This window comes from Apostichopus japonicus, chromosome 5 (genome assembly GCF_037975245.1).
Source record: "Apostichopus japonicus isolate 1M-3 chromosome 5, ASM3797524v1, whole genome shotgun sequence".
NCBI lineage: Eukaryota > Metazoa > Echinodermata > Holothuroidea > Aspidochirotida > Stichopodidae > Apostichopus > Apostichopus japonicus.
In genome coordinates, this window is record NC_092565.1 from 10,817,902 (window position 1) to 10,838,835 (window position 20,934).

A 20,934-nucleotide genomic window follows, 5' to 3' on the forward strand; every position below is an offset into this window, starting at 1 on the left:
TATATATATATATATATATATATATATATATATATATATAGTTGAGACTAGTGGTTGTTACTCAGAGTTTTTATTCATCCAAGAGCAATCTACGGTTTTCCCATCTGAAATGACTTTCTAAAATTGAAAAGATTCTAAATTTGAGTTCAAAAATGTTGAATTGGAAGCCACCCGACGTGTAAGTTATAATCCATAAGCCCTTGCGGGTTCTCACACATTTGTGGTCGCTTAAGCGTCTTAAAAATAACTGTTGATTATCATTATTATTATTATTATTATTATTACTGTAGGTTATCATATACGTATATTATATTATACATGGTATATTCGCAACCTTTAAAGTTATCTTTTGTAACTGAATTCACCGTCAAGTTATTGGGATTTTTGAATTCTGGCCTGAATGCGTTAAGCAACATTTTTAAATCCTCCTCACTCCATGGAGACGGCTCGGCGATATCCAATACTAATCGTAGAATTTTTAGCTACATGGAAGGTGATGAAAACACGAAGATATCACTTTTCGCATCACACTGTATCTTAATTGTTGCTCATATAGGGTTTAATGTCGGTGTGTATAACCATTAAATTCTTCCATTTAAATGGCGGAAATGATGTGACTATCCCTTTCATGCATATATATATATATTTCCATTTTAAATAGATCACCACTAAGTCAGTGATACTTGATTTCCTATCATTCGCGCTTACAAATATCAATTATTTATTGCTGATATATTGCCGTCTTTGTTTGTTAATTTCCTCATCTGTTAGCAAATTTCCCTTGTATTTTTATTGATTAGAAGCTTTTGATTTACATATTGCGTTACATGTAAGAAGTTTCCCATCATTTTGGTTACTCTATGTGACTATATCATTATAATGGTAAGAGTAGTACTTTACTTCAACTACAGAACAACGATAGCATAATTACTATATACACCCACACACATTATTCTTGCTTCAGCATTAGAGGGTTTTATCTGTAGGGAGATGTAACGATGACAAGAGGTTCCATTACTAATTTCCGTTCTTTGCTGAAAGTTAAATCTTACGGAACAAAAAAATGTGTATATTCACCAGCTATATATTAAGATTTAAAAATCTAGTATATATGATCCACTTGAGAACTGTGAAGAACGATTTTTAATTTTGGCCATCAAAATAGCGAATCGTCACTTTTTGTTGATCTTCATATTTTTATTAACAGTATTCATAATGACATACATCAATCACAATAAGAAAGACACACAAGAAGGGCCGTTCAGCCACGGGAGATGGGGGGGGGGGGACTTCCTTGGAAGTGGCCTTTATTTTATAACACACGAACACAAAGTCGGAAACCCTGGTAACAACATTGTTAACTATGGTACACAAACGTATAGTTCTAATGATGGAAAATGATCGCACATTTTTTTTAATTGTATCCCCCTTACACAAATAAATATGTCCTATACCTACGAACGACATCAGCCAACATTTGGACCCCCTGATCCCCCTCCCCTCCAATGAAATATCTTTCTTCTGTCTGCTTCGAATTACACAGCTAATTACTTGATTTATCCTCTTCCCTTCTAGGAATTTGGCGTAAGAATTTCGACATAACTAGATTGTTTACAAACTCATGCATGAAAAACATGTTATTCTCCAAATAGCAAAATATGTTAGTCTCAGAAGTCAAGGCTTTATCACCAATATTTGACATGAAACTATAATCGGGCCCAATTAAGAGCCTCTTCATTTTGATGGCTTACTTGATTCTAAGAAACCGGCAAATTAAGTCTACATCAAAATGATTCCTCCTGAAAGCAATATTGATTAAATCATTACATTTTTTTATAAGGACTTTAGTATTGCAACTATTCTAAAAGTTTCCGTTCATTCGGATTACGTCACTATACACAATGAAACGTTTCCGTGTAAGTACATTGTTAATATATTCGATATTTAGTTGATGGCCATATATATACAGCCTACGTCAATTTGACATTAAAAGTTAACGACGTAACATTTACTTATGTACAACCGTAAAGCCAAGCGACTCTCGTGATTATACGTTTTAGAAACAACTGTAATTAGTGTCCCGTTAAAATAATAATTAATGGCCCATTGATCAATGATCAAGTTGGCACAATTGATGCAATTCTTAAGTTAGCCAATGAGGGATAAGATCAACGTTCGTCTGCTCATTGTTACAAAAATCCATTACATAAAATTGACCAATGGTAAATAGAAGATTGAGGAATCAGCGATGTGAAATCAGAAATTCGAAACGGAAGATGTAGTATTCGCCGGTAGAAATCCAGTCGTTCGCATTGATGAAGTTTGTATATACAGATTGTCTATGATATTTATTGAGTCTACGTGACTGACACAGCCAAGTAAAGATAAGACTTGATCGATAGAGTTTTTTTCCCAGAAATTTTGACATTTTGCATCAATAGTGCGATTTTTTTATCTCAAAAGTACCATTATTCTCTCCAAATGTCGACTATTTTATGTCACAATTCTTACTTGTTTTTTTCTGAAAATCTCCAATTATATATAAATGTTTCCATTTATTCTCCAAATTATGAGTATTCTTATTCTAATGTCAACTTGCTTTAGTATACTGTGCTTTTGTGGGCATACAATTATTTATGAGATATGTAGCCGACTAAGAAGAAAGGAGAATAGCACTTTAGTGGGCTTCAAACTCCAAACATTTAAGGGATCGAAATGTATTAGTGTCTCCCTACTCCAAATATTTAATTCATTTATTTGTTTTATCGCCAATTGTGTACAAAGGGAAAGGAAGTCTCCTAAAAAGTCATAAAAGACTTAACAAGGTAGGAGACTCCCTGGGAGAAAAGAAAAGAAAAATGAACAAATATTTATAATACAGAATATACGTAATGATTAAATATACAGTAATAATATCCTAGTGACGCTGAGATGGATACGTGAAAAGATTAAATATTACTAGTACGAGTTAATGAACTCCTTTTTCAAATGCCTGGTGAATGTGGGTTTTGAAGTAATGAACTTCAAATTTTTTGATAGATCATTCCAAATTTGTATTGCTCTGTTTCGAAGACCGAATTTCCCTATGTTACTATGGTAAAAATTGCAATGAGCGTTGTCGGCAATTGTCTTGTGTGGTGGTTATGTAAGACTCTGTTACTACAAATAAAGTCATTAAAAGTGACTGGCAGTAATCCATTCCATGCTTTGTAAGCAAAGGTAGCAACCTTGACTGTTATAATACCACCGAGTTTTAATAAATTTAGGGACTTGAATATTCCACTAGTATGTTCAAGCGGTGGGGCATTAGCAATGTGACGTATAGCCCTCTTTTGGAGAATATTTAGGCGGTCAATGTTAACATTGTATGTACCAGACCAAATAGTTGTACAATAGGATAGGTGTGGCAGAACTAGTGTTTGATAAAGCATTCTAAGGACATGCTGTGGGAGGAAATATTTCAGTTTAGATAATATATCAGTATTTTTTGCTACAGTGTTACATACTGACGAAATATGGTTATTCCAAGAAAGTTTGCTATCAATATTAATACCAAGAAACTTAGTTTCAGTTACACATTTAATTATTTTGCCGTCCATCGTAATGTCTTTATCCCAACGAAATGCTCTTTTGTTACTAAAAACAATATACTTAGTCTTATCAATATTAATACTTAATTTGTTTGCTGAGAACCAATCACAGAACTTATCCAGTTCACAAGAGACAGTACTTTGGAGTGAATTTACGTTCTTCGAGTGAAAGAAAAGATTGGTGTCATCGGCAAATAAGACTGTATGAGCGATGTTGGAGACATGGCAGATATCATTAACGTATATAATAAACAACAAAGGACCTAACACAGAGCCCTGAAGCACACCACATGCGATTTCACCAACTTGAATTCTTGTATGTAGTGTATTGTAACCTATTTGTGATATAACTGTCTAGCCAATTTAGGGTTGTTCCTCTGATTCCGTAGAAAGATAGTTTGGATAATAAAATGGAGTGGTTAATTGTGTCGAATGCTTTGGACAGGTCTAGGAAGACGCCGATGCAAGTGTTGTCATTATCGAGATTAGTGTAAAGTCTGTCAATAGCATCTGCCAGGGCAAGTTCAGTAGAATGACCAGGGCGGAAACCATACTGTTGGTTACAAAGAATGTTGTACTTGCACGTAAAATCGTAAATACGATTGAACATTAACCGTTCAATCAGTTTTGAAAAACATGATAACAGTGATATGGGGCGATAATTTTGATAAGAACTCGTGTCACCTTTTTTTGAAGATAGGCACTACTTTTGCGACTTTGAGTTTGTCAGGAAATATGCCAGTAGTAAAAGAGATATTACAGATGTGAGTCATGGGTTTTGCAATAAAATGAATAACATGTTTGATAATACCTGGCTTAAAACCATCGTAACACGCTGCCTTATTTGATTTTAAGTTGGAGCTTGCTATTTTAATGAACTCAGCTTCAGTAACAGGATAACTGAAATACGTGGGGATTATTTCTCCCAATCCTCATCCCATGTGACTCACCTTGTGTGTGTTTGTTTAGCCATTTCACCATATTGTATAACATTTGTTTGAATGTTATTGGTATAAGCTGTAATTACACCTATACTCACTCTACCCCACCTTATTTGGTAATTTGGCTTCCTTGATTATTGCAAGCGTGTAAATTGCGTCTTCTTCTCTTTTTTTTCCCCTTTTTTTTTCTTGCCGTTACTCTTCGTTGATGTTGTTTGTAACTCCGAACTGTCTTCTTATAAAAGCTCGATATTTGCAATTAATTTTTTCCCCATCGTAATACCTTGTAGGTTCTTCATACATGCCATCAATTCCTATTGATATCATGCATCGCAAAATATCTTGGATATATCTTGATATAGGTCTTCGTTATAATTTTTTGAACTTTGTTTTCATTGTAGTAGAATGCTATCTCAAAAAGTGCATTCTGAGCCATATTTAGATCAGAGCTTTAGCGGTAGATACAAAAGAAACTATGTGTCAATAATAATCATTAACTGCAAAATTACCGCGATGACTTAGGTAGTGACGTGAATCTTTATGGAAAGGCCACTTGCAAATCGAATGCCGGTGGTGCCAGGCTGCCTTGGGCTCATTGAATTTTACTCCAAAGTATATCGTTACAGTGAAAATAACGAAACGTATATCGAAATACATGTACACGTCTTTTATTAGAGGGCGTAGGAAAGTTTTATACTTACAAATCAACCTTGTTATAATTTAGAAATGGCCGAGGATTCCCGACGTGTCCCAATGGGACCATCTGAGAATAATGAGTTTCTCCCTTCTTCTGAAGACATCGGTGGTGTAGACAGTAGTGAACAAACCCAAATCCCTGAAGATTTAGGTGTTTTCGACGAAACGAAATCCACCCAATCTGAGAAAATACCCAAAAAATTGGAAGGTATGGTATATTATTTAATTACGTAGTCCTGAGCCTAATAAATTGCGCTGATGCTAGTCTAACTTGTTACTGTGTACGTGTAGGTAGTTCCGCGAAAGGCGTGTGTTTAGTCAACTACGTTTTGTGTATCGAAAATCCGGTTACCTGAGCAGAAGGAGGTATGGGAGAGGGACTTTTATAGTTACTTGAGTTATGTTATTGTAGTTTGTATTCATTTAACTCCGATAGTTGATCGGAAATTGGTTATCGTTATATGTAGAAATATTAACTTAAAATCCACTGGAGAAGTACTATATAGTAGGCAAGTTATACCGCCTACATGTGTTTGCAGTGTTCTGTGAACCTTAGGCAACTTGTAAGCAGACCCTATTCCTCTCAACAACTGATTGCACTCCACCACCATCCCTCCCACCCATCTCCTACACTCTGCCAATACCAAATGTTCCTTTCTATTTTCTTTTCATTAATTTAACAGAACTTCTTTTCAAACTTCACATATAGGCCCTAGCCTATGCCTATATCAAAAGGCTTCAGTGAAATTTGTGAAGTTAGACCAACTCTACATTTGCAATGGTGCCTATGTTCGTATCTATGCATGTAAAAAATATATATATATATATAACAAAGATCTCCTAGGCTCTTTGCAGAAATAAGTAATCAGCTCAGTAGTATGCATGTTAACATATATGCAGTATAGCATAGGAATTGTTGTATATGTTTCTTGGAAAGAACCAGATTCCTCTAATCTTCACTTTCAGTGTTGTCTTTATGGAATTACCTAAATGCTGAATTAAGAAGAGGGTACTCGCCAGAACATGATGAAAAGAGATATGATCAGAAGAGGGAGAGAGTCTACACATTTATTAGGATACCCAAGGAGCTTGAAAAGGTAATTATGTTATAATGTTTCATTTTGGTGAATTGATGAAGTTATGGATTTGCATGGCTGCTATTTATGGTAGCAACATGCATTGTGGAGAAGGAACTGAAAAGTTGTATTAAGAATTCTTAATAAATTATAAATAAAAAATTATCTATATGGACACTTGTTCATTAGAAGTTATTCTCAAATCATGCAATTGACTGGATACTGTCAAGCAGTTTCGTTCAGGTAAAAAATTAACCAATCTTTGTTCCTTCACCAATTTTTATTTTAAGTTCAGACTTAAAACATATTTCAAATTGCTTTCTTTATGTTATTGTTAATTGAAGTGCTTTTCATCAACTCCTGTCTTATGAAATGCCTGCCTCAGCCTCCTGACATCACGAACAGTAACTCCATCGTCAATATCTCCACTGCTGGTAGGAGCCTTCGAGTTATCATGGACAAGGCACTAACATGAAGGACCATATGAGGAAAATCATCAAAGCAGCTTCTTTTACCATCATACACTACGTAGATATTTTGACAGCACATCCATGGAGCTTCTTGTGCATGCCATTGTGTCATCATTCCTCGATTACTGTAACAGTCTACTATATGGACTACGGGCAACTGAGGTCCAAAAGTTGCAGCATCTACAAAACCCAGCTGTTCGGCTAGTTACTCAAAGCATAAACATATCAAACCAATTCTTCAAGAACTTAACTGAAAATTACATTGCTCACAAGCCTCACATGCAAGACTTTACCTGGCATACCTAGATATATCTAACTGATCTTTTGTCAGAATACCAGCCTTCTCCCTCTCTTCACTAACCTTCTGTTCTTACCTCCTACTTCGGTGACCGGTCATTTTCTGTTGCAGCTCGAGCAATATGGAACAACCTACCATCACATATTAGTAGCACAACATCTGTGGACTCCTTCAAACGCTCTCTCAAAATGTACTTGTTCAAGGACTGAACTTTTGTTAAGTGCTAAATGATTTCTCGTTGTAAGGCGCTATATAAATCTACTGTATTATTAGTATTATTTTGTTTGTTCTTGTTTTTCTGTTTACCACTTTTAAGTTTTTATTTTTGCTGTTTATTTCTGTTGATATAAGTATGTCTTTTCTATTATCTAGTATTCAGTTTCTTTTTTTTTGGGGGGGGGGGGAGGGGGGCATTTGATCATTTTGTTGTTGTTGGTAGAAGTGTTTGCATAATCAGACACAGTCATTATTATAAGTATGCATGCAAGGTAAAGGTAAAAACATTGGATCTAAACAAAGGTAAAGGTAAAAACATTTGATCTATAACTTGCACTTTTTTTGCATCTTCCCCTACAGACAATGCTGTATGGATTTTTCATCTGCATGGATGCTTTCCTGTACATCTTTACGTTCCTTCCTTTACGAGTAGTCATTGCATTGTTCCGTCTAATTACCATTCCATTTTCCACTAAACGGTAAGTGGCATTGCAGGTTGGCAGATACTGGTAGTACCATAACAAGGAATCAAGTAGAGGGGTGGGGGGGGGTGAGGTGAAGGAGACGGAAGTATGGATAGCTGGCAATATGCAAAAAAAGCTAAGTCTCTGATTCAAGCACTTATATAAAGTCTTGACAATTATCCACTATTTCCCCTAAAGCTTTGATTACAAATGTGTACTTTATTATTTAAGGAGGACTTTCATCCAAGTTGAAAACCCACTTTCATCACAATACCTGGCACAGTGTGCCAAACGGTCTTGTTTCAAAGTCAGCTGGTCATTTAACCTATCTGTTTTGGTCATTTCTCTTCATCATGCAAATAAAGAATTGTGAAATGCTAGTTGTCAGTCATATATAAGCTGCTTTTATATTAATCTTTCCATTAAAAGCTATTTATTTGCATCATAAGGTTTGTAATTTTCTGACCAAACCAATTTTAATGTTCTCATGTAATGTCATATACCCCAAGTTTACTTTAAAATACTTCCTGTTGACCAAGGTTCTCCTAAGTGTACATAATTAACCATAATTATACAGTACATAACTTTTATTATGAGTCTCTCAATTTTTTTTGTGTCTCAATTGCAAAATGCAAATGAGAATATTGTTTCTTTTTTACTATAAAAAGATGCTTCCCTAACAGATAAATTGTCTTATTCCCTTTTTAAAAATTTTCTTTGCTTGTCTTTTCAAGAGTACTGCAGCCAGCTGAGATATCAGATTTGCTTAAAGCAGTGGTCTTGTTAGTCTGTAGTTATGTGTTGGGAACTCTGGATATATCCATGTTGTACCACATCGTCAGGGGCCAAGCCGTCATTAAACTCTACATCATGTACAACATGCTGGATGTGAGTAAACCACCATTCAACTCATGCTAAATAATAATAATAAGAAAAATAATAATATTGGGGGATATAGAAAGCGCGGACATATCCACCGATAGCGGTGCTCAAGGCGCATCACAAATATTACCATGGTCAATGATAACCTGTCAAACATAGTGACAATCCCTCCACATGGCAGCAGCTAAACAGCGACTAAATGAGAGTCTATCTCACATGCCCCCATTAATACACCTGGGTGAAGAGAGGCAATGGAGATAAAGTGCCTTGCCCAAGGACACAAGGTAGTGATCTGACCAGGACTCGAACATGTAAGCCTTAGATTAAAAGTTCACTGCCTTAACCACTTGAACACAATACTCTATCCTATTTTAGTATACAGTATATGATTAACTTGAAAGGAAGATGTTTAGGTAGTATTTTAGTCTTGGTGTATATATATATTCTAATGGGGAGGGGGGGGGGGGGAATGAGGGTCTAGTAAAGTTTCTATAGCTATTCTGGTCTTCAGGATATTCAGCATATTCAGCAGTTAAAATGTGGTCAATCTCTGGAATGCAACTTTGAGGCTAAATTGATGATGTCAGCTCTACATTGCAGGCATAAATGCTCAAGGTTTTTTTTCTCTTCTGTTAGCTAAAGTTGACTGCTTCATAAAGATTCTGGACATTTTTTCTTGCTCCTGGATGTCAAAACTGCATGCTCATAGCATTTTGTATGGCAGAGATATGAATCATTCAAATTTGGTGGTATTTTGAGAATGCAGCTGGCAACAGCATAGTGAATGATGTCCTTGTAGCAATTTCAGCAGAAATGATTTTGGTTTCCTATTATAGTATATGAACTCACTAATTCATAGAGGAGCATAATAGTGTCTTGATAAAAGTCACTACAGAGGACATTCCAAGCTAAGCTAACACTTTCAAAGGAATTGCAGTTTTAAAGGATACTGAGTTGTCATTTGATGTAAGTCTTATTTTATTGTTTTTTTACACTTCTAAATCTAATTGTTAGCAATATGCCTCATTTGACAAAAAAAAAAAGAATGAGCAAGTTTATCTCTGTGTATGTGATTTATTGAGTGATTGATTGATTGATTCCTTCCTCACTTTTATAGGTTGCTGATAAATTATTTTCATCCTTCGGTCAAGATATTCTGGATTCGTTGCTATGGACGGCATCCAAAGGAAAAAGTAGAAAGAGAGAAAATCTTGGCACCATCCCTCATCTTTTTTTGGCAATAATTTATGTTTGTATCCTTTGAGAAAGATCAAGCCATTTCCATTTCTATGATTTATGAAGGATAAACTTTGATGGCTTAAAGCGTGAACAGACGTTGCTCAAGTTATCCAAGACAAAATGATCTGCAGGATATCATTATTATACTTATACTATGTCTAAGAAAGAGATTATAAAGTAGGGGGTACTAACTGCTTGAGATAAGACACTAGGTGTGCACATTTTTTAGAAAGTTTCCTGATACTGTGGTATGAACTTATTGAGAAAGTGATCTGTCCCTTGGGGTGCACTTCCTTTTTGTAGGAAGTTTCCTAATACTTTGGTATTTACTTATTGAGAAATTGATCAGACACTAGGGGTGCACGTTTTCTTATAAGCTTCCTGATACTGTAGTATTAACGTATAAAGAAAGCAATCATAACCTTGGGGTGGACTTTTTTTCAGAATATTTGCTGATACTGTGGTATTTACTTATTGAGAAAGGGATCAGGGGGGTGGTTTTGTTTTTTCTTAGAAAGCTTCCTGATACTGTGATATTAACTTATTGAGAAAAGTGATCATACCCTTGGGGTGGACTTTCTTGTAGAAAGTGTGCTGATACTGTGGTATTTACTTGTTAAGAAGGTAATCAGACACTAGGGTTGTGCTTTTTTCTTTATGTCTATAAATTTGAGAACAATCGCTGATAACGTGTTAGCTGTTTCTATACATGTGTGTAAAAATTATTCGGGGCCTTTAACAAATCTGGAATATTTCCGGGGCGCTTGTAACAATCCGGGAACAGAGTGTGTGAAATCTGGGGACAAGTCCTGGAACACTTTTGATTCATGGATGCTACATGACATCCAGGGACTGTCTCCAAAATGTGATACGACCCATCACCTTACTACTAGGTAATGAAGAGGTCTACCATGTTATTCTATAGTTTTCTGATTGTGGGCAAACTTCGATAGTTCTAAGTTCCTGACATCTCAATTTAGCTTTTCCTTGACTGTTGAATATTCAGTTTTACATGCCATGCTTGTTTTAATACAGGCTACTACACTGAATGTTGCTTTCAACTCACACAACAAAGCCTTGCTCACTATCATGATGTCAAACAACGTAAGTAGTAGTATTTTTTCGTTTAATTACACGTTTGTGTTTGTTGGGAAAACGGACTCGGACGGCCGCCCCACTAAAGCTAATCCACCATGTTAAATACAAGGACCAGATGCAGATCCAGTGTGCTTTACACCACCCTCCTTCCTTCCCCCCCCCTGGTGCTCACCCTCCCTCTTTTCAACCCCACACACATAATAGCACAACCATGCATGTAAACCTTTTATAATGTACCAACTTGACCTCAGAATGCACCATTTTCACATTTATTCAAATTTTTATCTTTTCTTCTAGGAGAGGAACCCCAAACACCCCTACATCAGATTCGGCTTCAACAACAACATCAGGCCGCACCCCCTCCTTGTTGAAAATTCTGGATCCATTCCAGAGCGCGCTCTCTTTTACCCATGTTGACTGTTTTCTCACAGATGCCAGTTTATTTTCTTAGGCAGTCTCCCGGGATCTGACTGGCTTTCTGCATATCTGTGTTGTGGGTCTGGATATTGGCATTGTTAAGTTTGCTGTCCATGGTTTTGCAGGCTTTCTGCTAGTACAGTGAGCAAGAAAGGACGTTGAAGGTTTCAGACTCTCTAATAAAAGTTCTTCCTCTCTTTCATTTTTAGTTTGTGGAACTCAAAGGAAGCGTTTTCAAGAAATTTGACAAATACAACTTGTTCCAGATGACGTGCAGTGGTATGTATATCGTTGTTGCTCGGTAATGGTTCACTCAATAAAGATATAGTTTTGGATCCAATTGAGTTCTTACTTGATATGAAAATTGCCCCATCAGGAAAACTGGTTAATGAAGTCGGTGTAAATGTTGTAATATCATAAGAAAGAATCATTAACACCTTGCTTTATAAACCTTTAACTCTGATGTAACAAATTTTGTTTTAGGCTTTCTGTAGTAATATTTCAGTGTAACCGTTATCCTGTAAATTACAAGCATTGAATTCAAGGAATTTTGGGATTTTTGAAAGTTGGATGATATACTCCAATCTGAATGTGAAGAGACTTGTATGATGGGGGGAAAAAGGTGGTAACACTTGGTAAAGTGCACATTACTGTTAAAACACTCAATGGCCCTGAACAAAAAAAAAAGTTACCCAGAAATAATTAACAAACAGAAGAAAGGTGTTTTTTTTTTTTTGTATCAGTGACTCATCGACAAGGTTATGATCAAGGGTGCAATAAACTAAAAGAAATTCATGTGATTAGATGGAGTAAACTGCTTCGTAGTTTTTCTATCAATTTGTGGAGGTCAGTAAACTTACTGCACGGGTACAAAGGAGAAGTCTGACGGACGGACGGACATGCAAACAGACTGACTGACTGCTCATTAATCTGTCTATATTCTGTGCTTGTATTTGTCATTTCTGTTACTGTTACTTGTCATTCAGCCTCTGAAGAAGACCCTGCTAGAATCAAAACGTCAGGCCTTCTTCCTTTTACACATTCTCTTACACAGGCTCTTAAGTGCATATTGCATTTTGCTAACAATTGTTTTTTCTTTCGATAGATGTTCGAGAGCGATATCACTATATGGTGCTATTCATGTTTGTCTTCCTAAGGAATATGAATGAATTCTCCTGGAGCAGAGGTAAAATAAAAAGATTTTAAAACCTTTCTGAATATATTTGGGGAAAAATTCTATGAACATGCAGCATGTTAGCTTTACTACTCAACTTCTATTTTGATGACGGTGAAATTTCATAGCGTCATAACATTCTATTTGTATGCTACTAACAATATTACCGCAGAGTGTGTCGGGGGGCGGGGGCAAATTTCTTGCAAATTACTTTCATTTAGTGGACTCAGTTCAGTCATCGATTCACTTGCCAGCTAAAGCAAGTTATGACTCAGGTATTCAAGGGCTCGCTATGCTATGGCAAATGTACATAAGTGTTATTCTACGACGGAGGTTATGTAATGGTGGTATAGGCATATCGATTGCATAAAATACTTGCCCTAGAATATATATCCTAAACCTATATGTCACATATTATGTATGTATTCTAGATATTTTGTTTTTACATATTTTGTAATTTAGTAGTTATTTTCTCTCTGTCTTCTTCTTATCGTCCTAGATCATTTTTGGGAATTGCTACCCGATATGGGCATGGTACTATTTGCAGAGGTTGTGGTTGACTCGACCAAACATGCATTCATTACAAAGTTTAATTTACTCTCAGCAGAGGTAAGTTGTTCCCATTCTGTTGTCTTGTATAAATCAGAATTTAGCTTGAAGATGATTTCCATTATTATTATTATTACGCCGTTATTTATATAGCGCATAATCCACAAGTTCTAAGCGCTTATATAGCGTCTTATAGAGGCATAGACTATATTTGTAGCAATCAGTCAGGCAAGACATAACCAAGGGATATGTATCAAACGGTTGATAGAACGCTCACAAAATATCAGTAAAATCTTCACACAAACCAGAAATCCAGTTAGGTTTGTAGTGTAATACAATTCTTCCCTCAAACATTCTACCTGAAAGAGGTTGGGGGTGGGGGGGGGGGGTAGTGGTTTTCATGTGCTTGTTACAGGTAAGAACTGGTGACATGGAAGTGTTTTCCATCTAGTTGGTACATGGTGCAGTAACAGAAACTGTCTGGAATGATCATGTGACTATTATGGTGTCATGTGAACACATCTATGGATCATGTGAATACATGTATAGATCGTGTGAAAACATATGTGATTTCTTTTTAACAATTATCTGTGTCCTGGAATTGAACGTTAAATAGTAGCAGTTCATATCTGGTCTTAACCATTAACTTTGTTTTGGTATCATGTAAATGCAGTCACAGATCATGTGACCTATTGTATATGCTTATCTCAAACTTTGACTTGTAACTAGTAGTGTTAGCTATCTGGGCATATTGTGTGATTTTGATTGGTATCATGTGAACAGAGCCACATATATCGTTTAATTCACCTCTAACCTTTACCTGTAACTCTTGTAGTTACCTTAGCATTAGCTGTTTTGGGCTTTATACCATGTGACATTATGTCATGTAAACATGAGTCACATATCATGTGCCTTTGATACTGATAATTTTTACTATGTTTACAATAGTGGTATTAATTTTGGGGTTAACTTGTTTTTTATTCCTCACATCGTTATGTGAACTCACCCTCATTTTATGTGACTTAACTAGCATCTCCTATCTTATTTCTTTCAGGTGTATTCAGAATATAGGGCTAGCCTTGCCTACGACATGATTGTCAGCAGAAAGCAAAATGTGAGTAAACTTCAAAATCGCCTCTCAAAACCATCAGGTTGAAACTTGTGGATCTGATTTATGTGACTTTCTGATGGAACTGGCTTTTTGAGACTTTGCCTTTTTGTCAGAAAACCGGTGAAAATGACGAGTTTCATTACCAATCAGTAGTATTGATAGGATCTCACTTTTGGATCAAGTTAATGCTATCCCACTTTGCTCAGGTACCATTGAAAAGTTGTGTGGGAATGTAGCTATTGTGTGTAGGACGTAGTGGACCGAAATACGACCAAAGTGGACCTATGTGAGTTCGTGAGAAAGATTTCAAGCTTATAAACTTTAAAAGAAAGAAGACTTTGGACCCCGAGAAAGTTGCTCAGTACTTCCTGAACACAGCTGTAAAAGTTTGTGCATTGTGTCTTAAGGTTATAATTTTCTTCCTAGTAAAGAAGGGCAATTTGGAGACAAAATTTCATAGCAAGAGAAAGGCTGTGCTTCATGATTGTTCAGTTTTGTAAACTTTCTTTTTCGATGTTTTCAATCCTACAGGCATTTTCAGATCATTCGGATTTAGTGTCACGAAGAATGGGATTCATCCCACTTCCTCTAGGCTGCTTGGTAAGTTAAAGATTGGTGCGAAATTTATCAGGATTTAAGAATGATTAACCAGATGCGAAATCGCCAGCCTAATTTGTAGCTTTCTACATTGCTGATTTGTAGCAAAGTTGGACAGTTCCCAGTTGGATTTGGACTATTTTTTCTTATCTAATTTGGTGCCTGTCCCACAAGATTAAAATTTAAAAGTTGTAGGTAGTATCACACACATTAATATGTTAGCCAAAAAGTGTGCAAATGTTTCTTCTACTTTAGAGTAAATAATAATAACAGTCTGAGACGGGAAATTAGTCAAGCTACTTTTTGTGGCGCAAATCAGTTGGCCTTCCACCATCTTCCCGCTTGTTATGGAGCAAACCACTGTTATGCTAGAAAACTTCTCTCCAATGGGCAGGAGACTGTCCTGGCCAGACCAAGACTAGTTACTTTTGCTTCAGATGGAAACTGATAGTTAAATCACATAGACATTGAATTGGCAACAGTCTATCCGTCTTGCAGGTTTACAGAATCGTTCGACAAACCGTCTGCATCGACGGATCAGTTGCAGTAGTTTTGTTTGTTCTTTCATTTTTGTGGTAAGTATTTCAATTTTTCAAATAAAAAGAGGTTTTAAGTTAAAAAAAATATATATTTATTGTTAAAACTTTATTTTTTTGGCTTTCTTTTTGGTTATTATTTTTTGATCCACACAGATCAAGAGTATTGAATAAACAGAAGCTTAAGTCTGTTTGTGAAAGAGGAATTTGTAGATGTCATTGATATGTGTAGTGTTAGGAGTGTAGTGTTAGCTCAGTGGTGAACGCCGGTCCCTTTCAATCATAAGGTCCCGAGTTCGGATCACTCCAAGATTAATGTATGTCGTCAAGTTATAGAGTTGTTGACAATTCATAATCAGGGACGTTAAATATGAATCTAAGAGACTGACTTCCGTCAGTTTGCGGCTTTGATAAGCCAGTGAGGCTTCTTCGCGAGTTCCTGCTTGCAGGAGGATCTAAAATACATACATACAAATACATACAAATGTTATTGCTGTATTATAGCATGTTACATGTTTATGTATCTATTTATCACTGGCTGTCATTGGTCAATGAAGTTGATTTGTATAAGCATTCTTGCAATTGGGATCTCCAGCCACCCCTAAGTCAACAGAGGGCGCTGTCATCATATCGGTCCCAAGCCGTATATTTAGATCGGTCCTTTCTAGTTCCACGAAACTTGACAAGCTGCAGTCTCTGAAATCACAGAGAATTCCTTTGAGGATTCTCTGGACAGACACTTCTTGACAAAGGACCTGCACATTCACTAATTTGCACATAGTGAGACATACTCAAACTAGCATACGGTTTTTACCACTCATAATTAGCACAATTTAATAGTGAAATGTCGCCCATCGTTCATTTGGCAACCTTTCACACATCTGGTCGTCAGCCTATCAGAAGGTTGCTTTGAGGTATTTAAAATCACTTCCCTGAGTTTAAATTTTAAGTGTCAGAAAATTGTATCTAAGTCTCTGAAATGGAAATATATATAGGTGGGGAATTGATAGTGACATGATTGATCAAATGAAATTGATTGAATGTGACTGATGACTGAAAGTTTCTCTTGTTCTTTTGTCCACATCAAAAGCCTGGTTGCTTTCAAGGTACTGGTCAGCATCGTCCTGTTAGTGGTCGCGTCCAGACTGGTGAAGGACTGTGGCCTCATGGAGGAGATCATCAAGGACTCGTCGACGAAGGAGAAAAGCCCCAAGCACAAACATGACAGAGAGATCTCCAAGTCGACCTCCAACATCGAGGAAGAGGAGAGACAAAGTCAAGACATAACCAACCTTCGTAAAATCAACTCTCAGACTCTGCTCTCTTCGGAGAGCACGTTCTGCGTCGGGGTCTTGGCAGGTGACCTCGAGGTCGGATCTGTCTTCAAGCGGAACAGTCACGCCAAGACACCGAAGGAGACAAAATCCGAGGGCAACGCCAGACCCCTGTCGGACATCGAGAGGTACACATTGTGCAATCGTATAGTTTAAGGCACTGGAAGTCGAGACAGATCTAACATGGAGTTATTCTGATGTCATTTTTTGGGGGTGTGGGGGGATTGAGATGTGACCAGCTGAGGCTTTCTCCTTTAGTTAAAGTTTTCTTATATTTGTTTTTACACATGAAAAGTTTTGAAAGTCTAGAGACTATGATTATCCAGGACATGAGGAATGTTGGAATGGATCTGAAATAATTAAAACAATACCACAAATATGACATGGATACATCATCTGACCGACAGACAACAGTCGTCAGTAAAATTACTTAATTATTATTATAATTAAGTATTTTAGTGTCATCTACTTTTGTCATCCCATTGTTTCCTTCTGTGGAATAAAGGGGAGGGTGTAAGTGATGTGAGGTCCTCAATAATAAGATTATATTTCTACGTCTGTACCCGTCTTCTGCCATTCTGCTGCAACTAAATGTGTTGTTATGAGGTAACTGTCTTTTGCATTAATTGGTTATTAGTCTAATTAATTTATCATCTGACCAAGCAAAAAAGTGCCACTATTTTTAATCTTCTGAGTAAGTACATTTCTCTATGTCTTTCTGTCCATTTAAATTTGGATTGAAAATTTTGACGAGGTTATTTCTTTCTAAACAAGAAAGCAAAGGACTCAAGGCTGCTGCTTTAATTGATGTCTGTGGTTTTGTTGTTTCAAAAGAAAATAAAGTTTATAAGGAACTTTTTTTGAAATGTATCAGCTAGGTGATATCCCATTTGTCCATAAACAGAATACATTGATTCACAGTGACCAATAGACACAAGACACAAAAGAAAAACTTGGAAAACGACCTGAATCGGCAGTGAAATCGGCAACATTTACTGCAACTCTCTTTGCTTTTCAGTAGTTAGATTCAGTTTAAATAGGGGGTAATTAATATTTCAACAAATAGATAGTGTCAAAGAAATTTAATCAGGGTCACAGAACCATTTAGAACCATATTTCAAGAGTTGAAAGTAGACCATTTAAAATACTAAAAAACTGTCATTTTTCTAATATCTGGTTGAATTTTCCAAAATATTTGCCTTAATGTTCAGTATAAGGACATCTGGAAATATCGGAGACCATTTTTTTAAAGTTCGACTCGGTTTAGGAATGAAGCGAATAGGCTAAGAATTCAAAAGGTTTTATCTACATATTGTATGCAGGCTGTACAAAATACGAACGTAGGTTGACAGGGTATGGGTGACAATTTGGAAACAGTCGCAAATCTTATTGAAGGCATGATTTCTGCCTACATAAGGCATGAGTTGTATCTCTTTGAGGTACAGGTAAATGGAGAAAGTTAACACATGTATCTTTTAATGTCTTGTACAAAATTTCTGGACAGGGTGCAGTAATATATAGGTTTTTTTCTTCTCTCGTTATTATGTCACATACCAACCCTTTGCATGATGGTAAAAGGTTTTTACCAACCCTTTGCATGATGGTAAAAGTTTTTATTTTATTTTGATAGTTTGCACTATTGTTACTCTATCAGGTAGGGTATGTATTAGTATTAGGTTTATCCAATTAACCTGATGGAAAATTGAAATATGGTTGATCCCAAACTGTATTAATAAATGTTAACTTCAATTTTTTGCCCCCCCTAATAAGCACATGCTTTAGTGTTTCTATCTCTATATGTTTATTACCAAAGCCTGAAGATCTGTCTTTCCAACAAAGAACAGGAAATACCTGTATAGCAAAGATGCTATACAATGCTACATTTGTGAAGCAGTTTTGCTGTTTGTATGCCATCTGATAACCAGATAAACAATGGGCTAAAGTGCAGAAAACAAAGCTGTCATCTACAACACATGTAAAAGTCTAGGGTTAATGTGGTGGGGCAGGGGGTGAAAGTTCTGTTTGTCACTGGAGGGTGGTGGGAGGATAGATTCTTAGGTTCAGCTCTCGTTTGTATTGTACAGATTTGATTGTCTTTGGTCAGTAACAATGCTTATTACAAGGTATGGTCGATTTTGAGTGATACAAACTGTTTTTGGTTCAAAAGGGAAAAGTTAAAGGTTGGCTAACTGTTTTTTGTTTTGGTGACCTCAGGTCATCCTCAGAGGTATAACTATTAAATTGTGCAGGATATGATAGTATCTGGTCAGTAGAAGATGTATTAAAATTAGGCATTTGTAATATTTGCAATGCCTGGCAGCCTGGTTGTCATAAAAGAGTGTAAAAGTTCATTGGTATTGCCCCCAAATATGTTGGAAAGTAAGAAAATGGTCAAATACAGTCAAGCTTTTTAACAAGGTATTTACTGCCACATGCAAAGTATTTCACTCTTTGATATATTTAACTGTCTATTTTCACACACATCATCAGTGTGTAAGAGGAACATAAAGTTCACAACTACCAGGAGGTTTATTTTGAAAAACTCGAGCAAGTTTCACATGCTAAGCTTTGCAGTCAACTTTGATGACCTATAACCAGTGTGTCTCCATTTAATGTTTTTTTCTTGTTTTTATTACTGACCTGTATCTTATGTTAAAGCTTTAATCCTACAGGTTGACTGCCACTGATATATACTACTATTTCTCATCTGTAGTGCATGCTTACATCAATTTCCATGTTTTGTTTTTCACTTGTTCTTACTTCAATCTGCAGCAAACTTTAAACCCACCGAAAAACATCATTTTGATCCAGCTGAGTTGGTCATGTGTCTAACTTTTGTAATGACTAAATATTACCTTTCAATTTTTTTTTTTGGAAGCCAGTTAATTTAATATTAAAAATGCAATTAATATTACTATTTTTAATATGCATTTATTAATATGTTAAATATTTAATATGTTAATTAATCAATATATTAATTATGCATTTATTAATGTGCATTTAATATTATTTTATATTATTTTGTTAAGCGCTACGAGAATTATTTCATAGTTTGTTTGGCGCTATATAAAAAAAAATTATGTATTAATATTAATTAAGTCGTGTAACCAAATGGGGAAGGTTGTGAGGGAAAGTTGGGGATGCAGAATTAGAGATTAGTTTGGTTATTAGCTCTTTAAGTTGTAAAAAGTTGAGCCCTGTTGACAAAAATGTTTGATTTTTGGAAGTCACTTCATTGATCGTTGGTCATAAAAATCAAGCAAACTTGCTCTCAGAGTATCATAAACGTAAGAGAAATTCTTCTCCTCTGTCTCTCCATGATTTTTTGGCTACACAGAACAAGACGTCTAACAAACCTGATTTTATAATCTCAGTGATACCAAGGTTCATAAGACAATGACGGTGATAGCTATGGGGGTCGGGGAGGAGGTTGGGTCATACCAAGAATTGTAAGACATGACTGTCATGCAGTGGTATAGCTATAAGGGTGGGTGGCTAGTCCCCCAAACATTTATCTGCCCTCCCCCCATAAAAAGGGGGGGTGGAGTCATGAAAATTGTCATGAAAAAGGTTTGTTATAGAATAAAGGTTTTGCCTTCCCCGAAACATTGGGACACCTAAATAAAAGAAGTCTAGCTATGCCCCTGCTGTTATGAATATTTTACTTTATTTTCAAATCAATTTGCATCCTTCATCAGAAATGTGAATCATAAAATTGTTTCAAAGGTTGACTACCAACATTTGAGTTTGAATCAGCAAGATTTGTCAAAAGTGGTAAAGGTTGATCTTTGAACATTTATTAGAATTTAGTGAGAGCAAGAATTTACAGAAAATTTATATATTATCTTTACTTTCCACCTTGATATTTGTTTTATATTTCTTTCTTTAACTATCAAATTAATCTACCTTTTTTTATGCATTGTAAACATGATTGAATTGAAAGGTGATAATTCACCAAGACGTTTCTTGTGTGTTCCATCACGGCACTAGATATTCCACAGTATGTACTAATATGGTATTAATAATTGGTTCGGTGTAATGCTGGTCTTTCTAAACAAACAAAAAAATTATATTTCACAGATCATTTCCTATTTATAGTGGAAATGGTTTTATTAAAATAAATCACATGAGCATGGTATAGCATTGAATGACTTTAGACTCTTCATTGAGATATCATCTCAAGACTATATGTGTATATATTTCTGCATGCACCCTCAGACCAGGTGTACAACCACCATTTGTGTAC

General features: G+C 35.9%; 1 protein-coding gene across 2 annotated transcripts in view; it reads left to right on the plus strand.

Moving 5' to 3' along the window:
- The window catches only part of LOC139967624 (transmembrane anterior posterior transformation protein 1 homolog), a 32,051-nt gene extending 11,220 nt beyond the window's left edge, over positions 1-20,831 (plus strand). The window contains exons 2-14 of one of the 2 annotated variants that reach the window (XM_071971591.1): positions 5,256-5,435; positions 6,194-6,324; positions 7,648-7,766; positions 8,486-8,639; positions 9,751-9,886; positions 10,879-10,976; positions 11,597-11,666; positions 12,493-12,573; positions 13,061-13,170; positions 14,165-14,224; positions 14,753-14,821; positions 15,301-15,393; positions 16,445-16,764. In XM_071971591.1, the coding sequence (XP_071827692.1) occupies positions 5,258-5,435; positions 6,194-6,324; positions 7,648-7,766; positions 8,486-8,639; positions 9,751-9,886; positions 10,879-10,976; positions 11,597-11,666; positions 12,493-12,573; positions 13,061-13,170; positions 14,165-14,224; positions 14,753-14,821; positions 15,301-15,393; positions 16,445-16,579 (1,434 nt within the window). In that variant the 5' untranslated portion in view covers positions 5,256-5,257 and the 3' untranslated portion in view covers positions 16,580-16,764. Of the gene's footprint in view, positions 1-5,255; positions 5,436-6,193; positions 6,325-7,647; positions 7,767-8,485; positions 8,640-9,750; positions 9,887-10,878; positions 10,977-11,596; positions 11,667-12,492; positions 12,574-13,060; positions 13,171-14,164; positions 14,225-14,752; positions 14,822-15,300; positions 15,394-16,444 lie in introns of both variants that reach the window. The other variant, XM_071971590.1, reaches the window with a different exon arrangement.
- The last annotated feature ends 103 nt before the right edge of the window (positions 20,832-20,934 follow it).